General features: G+C 37.9%; 1 protein-coding gene across 1 annotated transcript; it reads left to right on the forward strand.

Moving 5' to 3' along the window:
- Window positions 1-567: 567 nt before the first annotated feature.
- NAA11 (N-alpha-acetyltransferase 11, NatA catalytic subunit) lies at window positions 568-9,021 on the forward strand. The gene is made up of 2 exons (XM_025921962.2): window positions 568-1,387; window positions 8,397-9,021. Exon 1 carries the CDS (start codon window positions 682-684, stop codon window positions 1,360-1,362), a length of 681 nt encoding a protein of 226 aa, XP_025777747.1. The 5' UTR covers window positions 568-681; the 3' UTR covers window positions 1,363-1,387; window positions 8,397-9,021.
- Window positions 9,022-11,840: the final 2,819 nt, after the last annotated feature.

Raw genomic sequence — 11,840 nt, forward strand, 5'->3', positions numbered from 1 at the left:
TATATTTAGGCAATGGAATATCAGACAGGAAAGAATATGAAAAACTCCCAACTACACACAAGTAGCTGAAACAAGTATAAGTTGGGCAGGGAGGGGGTACCTCAACACAAAAAGAGTGTATGCGCCATGATTCCATTTATACAGAAACTGTTAGAAATCTAGGGGATGGTTACTTTTGGGACACCGGATCAGAGTACTGGAAGGGGATCTGAGCGGGTATTTCTAGGGTGTGTGCAATGTTCTGGTTCTCGATCTATATTCTGGTTATATGGATTTATTCAGTTCGTCAAAGTTTACCCATATGTATCCAAAAGAAGAAACTGAAAATTGAAACAAATAAAAGAATAGTGGCAGCAACAGTCCAAACGTTGCATTTTAAAACCAAGGAGATCCTAATAAACTGCACATCCCAACCCCCTAAGCCTTGCGCGCGCAGCAGGAATATAACGTGAAAACCTCATTGGCTGGGACTAAGTGGCGCACTTCGAAAGCCGCGTCTTAGCACCGCCCCTTCCGTCTCCAGGGTGTCCTGCCTTCCCTACAGCCAGCGTCCCTGTCGTCCAGTCCTACGACTTCGGCCCCCTGGACTCAAGTCCTTGAGGCAAAAAGTGACTCTTGCGCTTGGTGGCAGCCTCTTTTCGGTGACCACCATCTAACTCCCATTTGCTACCCGCCGCCATTATGAACATCCGCAATGCTCGGCCAGACGACCTGATTAACATGCAGCACTGCAACCTTCTTTGCCTTCCCGAGAACTACCAGATGAAATACTATTTCTACCATGGCCTTTCCTGGCCCCAGCTTTCTTACATTGCTGAGGACGAGGACGGGAAGATTGTGGGCTATGTCCTGGCCAAAATGGAGGAGGACCCAGATGATGTCCCCCATGGACATATCACCTCACTGGCTGTGAAGCGATCGCACCGGCGCCTCGGCCTGGCCCAGAAGCTGATGGACCAGGCCTCTCGGGCCATGATCGAGAACTTTAGAGCCAAGTACGTGTCCCTGCACGTCAGGAAGAGTAACCGAGCAGCCTTGCACCTCTATTCTAACACCCTCAACTTCCAGGTTAGTGAGGTGGAACCCAAATACTATGCAGATGGCGAAGATGCTTATGCTATGAAGAGGGATCTCTCGCACATGGCCAATGAGCTGAGAAGGCAGCCAGAGCTGAAGGAGAAGGGCAGGTACCTGGTACTGGGCTCCAAGGAAAACCAGGAAACCCGGGGAAGCACACTTCCTAGTTCTGAAGAGGATGGTGAGGAGGAGAAGATCCCGGCCGCTGATGATAGTAGCAATGACCACAAGGAACCCAGCGAGTCCATGGAGAGCACCGATGCCCAGAACAGCTCAGAAGATTGAGTCTACCTCCTAGAACCTGCTTAAGGTATTCTGTTTTCCCTGATCCAATCCCTTGCTACCCTAAATACCGTGGCCTGCCCCATCCCATCCTACGCCATCGCATCCCAGTCCTGCTGGACCACCTGGTGACCTTGAGGAAGAGTATAGACAGGGTTAGAGCAAACTCATTGCTCACTACTGGAAGTTAATAGGACTCCCATTCATACACTAAAAGTAGATTAAATTCAGTAAAAGAAACCAACATTTTCCCTGCTTTTTTGGTGTGAATTATACTTCAGGGTGTCCACATAGTTGGTGGAAGAAATTTCTTCTTTATGGAATTACAGCTAATAAATGCAGAATGAATAATAGGACTATAAAATCACTGTTTTGCAACTCTTGATGAAATAATAGATCTAGCCCACTGTCATCAGTGGCTAACACTATTAGGTAAAAGTTGAAGCCACTTTGTCATTATGAACCAGACTGACAACACTTGAAGTCACTGGGCAAGTATAACATCACTAAAAGAGTGCCTGACAAGTGTCACATGTCTCCTAACGCAATAGTAAGTGCACAGTAATACCTGTGAAATATTCTTGCCCAAAGAAAATTTTATGTGTGAGCATGTGTGTGTGACATTAATCTTGAATACAAACAAGGCTTTAGATCTAACTATCATTTTTATAAGAAAGAAAGAAAAAAAAAAAAAGACAGGGACATTAAACCTTGCCATGATGCAATCAGCCAAATCCAGAGTGAGACAATTTTTACAGAACAAATGACCTGGTTTCTCCAATAAACAAAATGTCATTTTTTAAAAGGGAGGAGGAATTTGTTAAAATATATTAACCAAATGCTACTGTTGTGGACATTGTTTGGGTCCTGATTTAAACAAGTTGAATACAAGACATTTTGAGACACCCAAGCAAAATTTGAACACGGGCTGTGTTATTAAGGAATGGTCAATGATTTTGTTTGGTGAGCTAACTGGTATTGTATTTTTTTAAGTCTTTATCTGTTACAGATACATACTGAAATAATTTGAAGTGAAAGAATAGGAGGTCTCAGATCTACTTTAAAATATTCCAGCAAAAAAAAAAAAAAAGGAGGAAAAAAGTTGGGGGGCAAGAAATGTATAAAATAAGAACGGCAACATTCTTGAGGTTGCCAATAGGTATTTGAGGGGTTCATTGTGCTATTCTTTACTCTTTCGAATGTGTGAAAATTGACATAAAAATTTCAAAGAACCAAAATTATTATACTTTCTAATACACGTTAGTACTAATACAAAGCAGCCACGAAAAAGTAGTTTTAAAAGACTATTTCATTTCCCTCAGGAACTTTCTAACACCCTAAGAATTTCAAGGATCAGTGAGCTACTGTCAATGTAGAAGCTTTAAATTCTAAACACAGTCACCTTACCCTTACATGTGGAAAAGGCAACTTTCTCATAACAAAGCCCAGTCATGAGTGATAGACATTACATATAGTTAAAATAAATGCTGTTTGATTTACTCATCCATAAACATTTTTACTTGCCAGGGCATGAGGCTTGGAGTTGGTACACAATTATGATCTGGACAGGTTGATGTTTATATCACATAACACTTAAAAATAAATGCATTCTATTTTTTTACACATTTTAATGCTGAAACCCAAACTGTATTGCACACTAACCCTATTTTATTTTCATTCATGTGGCTCCATAGATTATAAAAATTTGTTTAAAAAAGAGTCTGTCCTCAGAGGAGTCTTTGCATCTGGCTTTTAACAACCTGAATGTTTCAAAATGACTGATTCATTTAGTCTAAGGTTAAGATAAAGGCAGCAAAACAGTCTAAAAGGGAAGGTAAAATTAAACAAAACTTAATTTCTTAAGAGAAGTGTTGTCAGATTTTTATCTGCCTTAAGATCCCTGAAGGAGGTGGGGGTTTGGTTAAATAAGTGATGGAGATTAAGGAGTGCACTTGGCATAATGAGCACCGGGTGATGTAATGAAGTGTTGAATTGCTATACTGTGTACATGAAACTCATATAACACTATATGTGAACTAACTGCAATTAAAATAAATACTTAAAATCAGGGGGAAAAAAACCCTCTGAAGGGTTCTGTCAAGACTATTCTATCTAATTCAACAAGCCTTTTAAAAAATTACCAATTTTCAAATTCCTGTATAGAAGGACTTATATAATATTGATCTCATCTTTGTGGTACTGGCTTCTCTTCACTTGTTACCCTGCAGCTAAGAAGGATTTTAAGTGGAACAGAGCTAGTTGAAGATAGCTTAAAAAAAATAAATTATATATATTCATATATAAAGGATTTATATTTTTTTAATTTTCATGTTATTTAGATTTTTATTACATATATTTACATTTATATTTATATGTATATAGTTTGATGAATTCAAAAGTACTTACTATGAGAAACAAAAATGACTGTCACCCTAATAGGGGACAAGAAAAAATAAATACGAAATAAGAAAATTATTGTGTGACAATTATAAATCTCAGGGTCCAAATTCAGGCATAATTGAAATGTTTCTTTATGTTACTGTTACTAAACTTTATTCTAAGTTCAAGGAGATGTTTCCTGCACTTGGCATCATTATCCTTCTAAGTTGATATTTGCTGAGTCATCTTCATGGACCCCATCAATCTTTGGTCCTCACTATATACTTCAAAGTCCTTTCTACCCAGAGGCCTCTTAAGGTCTCTACACTCTCTGTCATGTTTGGGCCATTTTCCTAGCACAAGGATTAGTCTACATAGGCTAACTGTTTTAAAAAAAAATAACCTGCAGTCTCAGTAAGTTAACAGAATACCAGCTTATTTCTCACATCTTAGTCGAATGTAGGTCATCAGTGCGATTGGGATATGAAAGGGAGAGGAAAAAAGAGACTCCTGAATAACTGTAAAGTTATTCAGGAATCCATCTAGAACAATTGTTCGTAACTTTTTTTGTTCCATAGCCTCCTTTGGCGATCTGGTGAAACCTAGGGATCCCTTCTAATAAAACTTTTTTAAAGACATACAAATTATATGGGATTTCAAAGGAAACCACTTTTATTGAAATACAGTTAGCAAACTCTGTTTAAATAAAATTATTCCCATATGAAATTTAAATATCAAGCAGTGGGTCTCATTATGTTACTTCAATGAGAGTTTAGTTGTAGATGATATTTTGAGATACCTTCAACAGCTGTAATATAATTCAAAAATACCTATGGTTTAGGTGTTCTGGTCGATGACAAAGCCACACGTAATGCTGGTACTGCTATGCATTGGTGCCTACATTCATAATAGAAGGAAATGCTAAATTTCGTTAAAGGTTAATGAAAATACAGGGATTTTTTTGTTCCAGATCCAAGGTCATCATCTCCTAAATTCTATTATTAAATCTCAGATCAAGAACCCCTGATTCAGTGACTCTGCCATTTTTTAGAATCATGTGTCCACTACGGGTTTACACACATTCAGCTTGCAGATAGGGGAAGAGAATTTACACAGAGGTTTATGTAGGTTTTAAAAGTCTGTACCACTTTTCTAACTAACTGCAGGGGAAGCTAGGAAATGTAGTTTAGCTGTGTGCCCAGGAGGAAAAATAATGACTTCTGGTAATGAGACAGCATAGTTTCTGCAACAGTGGGAAACATCCTAGTGGTGCTGTGGAGTATCAGAAATTCTGCTTCCCCGCAGAGCTTGGGAACATTCTGCTGCTCCCTCTCCAAAATGTGGCCCAGGGAACTCTTGAGGCCACCCAGCGCTACCTGCTTAGTCGCGTGACACATGTTTTCTGCTCTTGTACAAACTTGGGCGTGGGAAACTGGGATTCTGCCACCTTGCTGCCTTTATGCCTCTCATTAAAGCCTGGAAGAAATGCCCCTTCTATTCTGAGATCCCTTAAACTGCCTAAAATCTCAGTTATCATCCTACTCAACAGGGTCTCACTAGTATATACACTTAGTTGTCTGAATGGGAAAAGCCTGTGAGGACAGAAAGAACAGGAAGAAAAAAATTTAAAGGTTAATTATCCTGCCACAGTTATGGCACACCCTCTTGTGGAGCTGGAGTTCAAATACCTACGGAATAAAGTCCTGAAAGAATAACTTTCCACTTTCCTTTATCTCCTCCATTGGGTCTAGGCAACAGAGATGGTTAAAGTTAGAAGTGATGGTGAATAGGGCAATTGGTAAAGGAGACTGAATGTCTTCATGTACAAAGTAATAAAAATTACTGCTAAAAATATGAGAACTCACTATGTTGTAGATACTATTCTAGGGAGTGTCTATGAATGCCCTCATTTAATCTTCATAACATCCCCAGAAGTAGGTACTATTACTCCACTTTACAGATGAGGGCTGCATGTCTTACAGATAATAAGTGGAGAACAGGGACGCAAACCACGGTAGTGAGATTCCGTGATGGTACGGATTAAATGAGACAGTTCCTGTAAATTGCTTAGCACAATACCTCACGTACAAATATTCTGTAAATTTTAGCTCTTAATATAATCTGTAGTAATAGGAACCATTCAACCTCTTTCCTTTTCTTTTCCACAGTAATCAAATGATAGACTGGTGTGTATGAGCAGCAACAGTTTGCAATCTTGGAAGGGAGATGCATCTTAATGATTAAAATAGCTTTCACTGACAAGCTGAATGTCAAAGCATTCAGCCGAATCAATGCTAATCAACAGCAAAGTTTCTAGGGAGCCATAGCAATGAAGACAGGTCAGTTCAAAACATGCTAGTTGAGGCAGGAATGCCATCAAGCTGATGCTTATCTCCTGACAAGAAATATGTGCTTGATGATTAATAACAAAAAAGAAAAAAAAAACGCAAAAATCTCAAAATTTTCCATTGACTTGGCAATATTGAGTTAGCCAGGGTTACTTCAGTGACTCTCCTTTCTGGTTTATTCTTTCTGTCGCTAAGCTGTCATCCTAACAAAAAGTTGTTAAATGTTCACATGAGCATTCACTGAAATAGACTGTTCTTAATTTTACCAGACAACTAATTATAACTGGAATGATATAATGAAATATGGAAGAAAGTTAGAGACTGACAGGTCTGGTAAATTCCTAGTATAACCTTACCCCAGATATGCCAGAAACCATAGATTTCAATGCAAATGCACTCTATGAAGATAAAGAGGGGGTTGGGAAGAGATAAAATATTGTTTTTGAAATACTAATCAGATAGATACAATTTGTTGAATTATTTATAATCTCTAACAATGTCACTTTTCAGTCAGTGAATGATGTATATTTAGGGTGAATGAAATACCAACTTTGTCAGGGGTAACTGATAAAAGCAGAGGTTTTTCCTAAATTCTGTACTCTATCTGTGCTCCAGTATATAAATTCTAATGAGCTTTATGGTAAAAGATACAAGGAAGAGATGATATGTGAATGGCAGTGGTTCTAGGAACCAGAGGAACAAACGCAAAAATGCAGAATGAAAACATTCTGCAATGCTTTTCTATGGACTAATAGCCTCAAAACATCATAGTTTTTTTTTTATTTCTTTAAGCAAAGCATAAAAGTAAAGCATAAGTTCTGTTTTGCATTCATAAAATATTGTTAATAATTAAAATATTTCTCAGGCTTCCATTGCCCACCTTTAAGAAATCCTGTATATGTAAAAATTTGAACTTTAATAAGCTCAATTCAGGGCTTTAATATTCATATTTTTAAAAGAATCATTATAAAAAATATCTGTACCATTAAACAGCAAACTACCCTAGGGCATTTATTATTTCGTTATTTGACTTTTAAAATTTAACTTCTTAAAATGATCAAGCAGTACTTACTGAGAAAATTAAAACAACTATGTAATATTTGGTTTTTGTATAACTACCTTTGCATGCCTATCTTAATTCTATTTGAAACACATTGAAAAAGGTAATGATAATAGTCTTTCTGACCCGTTCTCTCACATCTTAGTGTTTTTCTATTACAGTAAATACACTTTAAAAAAAAATAAGATCTTTGTATTGTGTGCCTCTGACTGTCCTGCAACTTGATTTACTGTTGTTATTCTAGAAACTGACTTTTCTGTAAGTATGATTTTGTGGAAAACAAAATGCTTTTTAACTTCTCTGTGCATCCTAGCCTTTATGTTCTTATTTTTATTTTATAGACGAGAAAAATGCACCTTTCTTGTTGTAACGTCCCATTGTTTTGTTGGCAGCCATTCAGCAATGGGCAGCAATACTCGACTAGCTTTTCTTTAACTTATATATTCCGTTCACATATCCTATACACCTTTCTACCTTACTAAGGATAGGGTCCATGTCTCATTTATCTTTGTTTCCTAAACTCTTGGCACATTATTCATTCATGGTAGGTACTCAGTAAATATTCATTGAAGGAAGGAAGGAAGGAAGGAAGGAAGGAAGGAAGGAAGGAAGGAAGGAAGGAAGGAAACTCCCAAATTACCTCTGCAGTAATTTTAAAAAGGAAAGTAGGGAAAAGGTATAAAAGGTACTACTTCCTATTACCTAATATAATTAGGACACCTTAAGGTTATGAATAAAGAGACATAATGGATATTTTGGTTTCATCTCCAGGCCTCACAGAGAGAAAATGTGACTTATAGAATCAGACACATTGTATCTAGCTTATCAAGATCTAAAAAAAGGCCTCTCCTTTCTTAAGAATTGAAATAAATTTCTTTTTGAGTGGAGTAGGATGGGCTAGAATTTGAAGATGCCAAGAAAAAGCATCTTGGTTTCTTTAGGTTTAAAATAGGATTTTGCAGGGTGTTCCAGTGTTCTCCCTCCTCCCCGTTCTCCTGGAAGAAGTGGCTTTTAGGTGTCAGGAAAAGTTCATGTGTCCTCATGGCTGAGAGGGGAGAGAGCCCCAGATCCCTGTGTGGATCTTTGTGCTGTCATCTAAATTCTCACTGGCATCCACAGAGATAGATCTAGTCTAAACGGGTTACTGGTACCTTATTGGTCTGCTGCTAAAGCCAGTATTTTATTCTTTTAGAGTGGTTAAAACCTGTAGCCCTCTCTTGCTCACCTGCTTTCTTCTCACTTCTCAACAGCATTGCAGTTCCTCGTGTCTCAGCCACGCCTGCCCTCTGAGCCCTGGCTCAGCCTATATGCTCTGCAGCACCTTTTCTGGGGTCATCTCACAGTGACCCCAATGGCTTCTCACTCTCAACAACCTTCCACATATCCCACTGGGATTATAAAGGAACACCTGGATACCGGAGCCTCCTGCACAAGAGCCAAGAAAGTCTGACGCCTCCCATCACGGAACCTTCTTTGGCCTCCTCACACCATGCCGCCGTTTTACTCTGTTTGTTGTAGTCCTGTGCTGGGTGTGGTTGTCTAGCAAGGTTGCCTCTTCCTGGAATGCTAAACAGGAAGCCCCTCTGCTTTCAGTTTTTGCCACTATTTATCTGGGTTCTCATCCTTGAGGGGGCCATCAGAACCATCAAGTCAGACCTCGTGCCCCTTTCCTCTTCTTTCTTCCTCTTTGCTGGAAGAAGTATTCTGTTTTCTCTTCTTTTCTCTGGGAACTCATCGTCTGTCATACCCTTCCCTTTCTTGAGGAGGTATTCTCCTTTCCAGTGGGAGAAAGTCATGAGCAAGGGCCTCTACAATATAATCAGAACTTGGAGATATTAAGAAAAGGACAACCAGTAATTAAGTTGTAATATCTGATCTCCTTGTTTGTGTCAATTTGGTTTTCTTGTTAATGACATAACTTGCCATTTACTGAGTGCCAATGATATTCAGGCAATGCTAGGATTCTTATTAATGACATATTTAATTTTCTCAGCAACCTTACAAGGCAGGCTTATCATTCCTGTTTTATAGATGAGGAAACTGAAACTCAAAGAAGCAAAGTAAATATCTAGGATCTGAACCTGAGTCTATTTGAATTCAAGGCCAAACTTCCTTTCACTTTCCTATTACTACTCTTCGCATTCTATTTATAAAAGTGTGAAAACTATAGCAAAAAAAGAAAATCTATGGTTTAAAATGTTCTGTTGACTTGATCCATGGCAACTATATGTCATTTGTAAATATTTGTATATAATCCACCGTTATAATTCTGTTTTACTCTTTTTCTCCAGTAAAAATAAGTGTAAGTCACCAGATAAATACAGAGTTACCATTACTTAACGTTGCTCTTATATCCCTGAATGTGAATTACCATAGTATATAACATTTCCTATGTTTAAATTTTTATGAAAACCAGTGTATATGGTTTTAAGTCAAATCCTTGACATTAACCATCTGATGACAAGAAATAAATCTGTTCTCTGTAATCATAATCAGCCCTGCTAAGCACTTCTTACAAATCTGCCCCAATGCACTCTAAGAATGCTTACCTAATAGTAAATGATTGCCTGAGGCATATAAAAGTTTTTTCCCTACACAATAAGGATTTGCTGTTTCCTGTGGTAATACAAACCTCTCATCTATCTTTCCATTTTTCCTTTTTTTCTTTTTAATTTTCTCTCCCAGCTCTAAAACTATTCCTTCCCCTCAAGCATGTGTTTATCTCTTTATTTTTAAATATTGCAGCTTTCTAACATCTGTCTCTAGGGCAGCATAATCTTACTGATGAAATATTCCATGTTTTCCTTGAGCCCTTGTCAATATGTCTTCGTGTTAACAGCTTAGCAGATGGAGAAACAGAAGGAGTAGCCTCAGCTTACCTGAATGATTTCTCTCCAGCACCAGGCACATTACTGTCTGTATTAACTTGATGATAGGAATTGGAGTAATTGGAAAATAAGAAATGATATCTGAGTTTTGCAGTGTTATTTACTAAAACTATTGGCTGCTTTTCTTTGTTACCATTATATCCTTTTTCCCAGTCTCCTACCAAAAGAAGGCAGAATTATAGCAACTACCTAGTTTGGACTGTGCTTATGTAGATAATGAAAGTAAAATAAACAATAATACTAATATTGCTTTGGATGTAAATTAGCATGTTCCCAAGTGGTTCCAGAGTAATAATGGTGATTTAGCAGCAGCAGCAGCTTTCTGGAACACTGAAACGGAGGGCACCTGTGACACTTCTGTTTGTAATAACATTGTTCTTCTTGCGTAGAACAAATTTTTGTCGTTTTTTTAAATGGGCTGACTTCTTTTTACTTAAATACAATCCTAGAAAGACATCAGCAAGACTTTGAAGCAAGGATGTAGGGTAGTTAATGGTGAGCACCGTTGTACTAGCTGCAGAGAATGACCCACACCCTCTCCTTTACTTGGAAGAACCTACTGGGTGGGCTCAGGTCTGTCAGAAAATTATTCAGAAATATTAATTCTCAAAGTGAAAACTTTTCTTTGGCCAAAAGAGAGAAACCTGTGAATGAAGCCTGTGAGTTACCTAGTTCAAATCTGTATGATTTTCCCTTCGAAAATGAGAACGAGGGGCAGGAGATGCTTATCTAAAATAAAAGTAATGGGGTATGTGGATGTGTTGGAAAAGTAGGGAGTTGTGCTGGAAGTTAGTTCAAAGCTGGGAAAATCTGGAAAGGATCAGGAATCTGAAATAGCTGAAGGGAAGTTTTCTCAAATTTTTACTTGCAGATGAGTCCTCTCGGGGATCATGTTAAAAATGCGGATTTTTGTTTCTGTGGGTCTGGGGTGGGGGCTGAGTGTCTGCATTTCTAACTAGTTCCTAGACAACACTGATCTTGCTGGTCTAGGAACCACACTTTGCCTAGTGAGGGTCTTAAAGCTCATCTCCAACCTTGGAACTGAGTTCAGAACACCTGTGACTGGCCCTTGGGTCGGTTTGGATTAGACACTAATTCAGAATCCCATTCTGAAATACACAGTCACATAAGTACGATTTGTCTTTGGAATTTTGTTACATTACATTGACAGCCTAATAATTTCAATGAAAATTCCAGATATATTTCATCAAAACGTGTACACCAAAAAGTATATACACAGTACACAAAATATGTTGATAATAATTGACATTACATCATCTATTAGAGAGTTTTAATACATTAATATTTCCTCACCTTTGATATCCAAACAAGTAAACAGTATATGAGATTTTTAAAAATTTCACTTTCCACTGTCACTCAATTTATTGTGTTCTTTGGTCCATAGACTGCTCCAGACAACTAATAATTTTTTCCATGCTGACATCTGACACAGAATTTGAAAATGAACACAACCTTTTGTTTTGTTTTAAATTGGAGCATCAGACATCAGACCTTTATGTGGAGGTGGTGTGGGAAGCACTTTCAAGAGAGTTTTCTGTCCAGGGATGAGAATTTCTGGCCCAGGAGTTTTCAACCTATGCATCAAAGTCACCCAGGTGCTATGTTAAAGATGCAATTTCTCTGACTCCAGCTCAGATTGTTTCGCATTCTGCCATCTGAAAATCACTGACCAGTACAAGGTATTGAATTCCTCATAAAGGTAATTTTAAGGGCATTTTTTCCCATGGTGATACTCCCCAGATTTAAATTAATTTGTCAAAAGTGGCAAAAAAAAGAGAAGATACA

This window comes from Puma concolor, chromosome B1, assembly GCF_028749965.1.
Source record: "Puma concolor isolate L17-30 chromosome B1, mPumCon1.1.hap2, whole genome shotgun sequence".
Classification (NCBI taxonomy): Eukaryota; Metazoa; Chordata; class Mammalia; order Carnivora; family Felidae; genus Puma; species Puma concolor.

Coding starts and splice junctions, on each gene's coding strand:
- NAA11 (XM_025921962.2), top strand. CDS start 682: ATGAACATCCGCAATGCTCGGCCAGACGACCTGATTAACATGCAGCAC.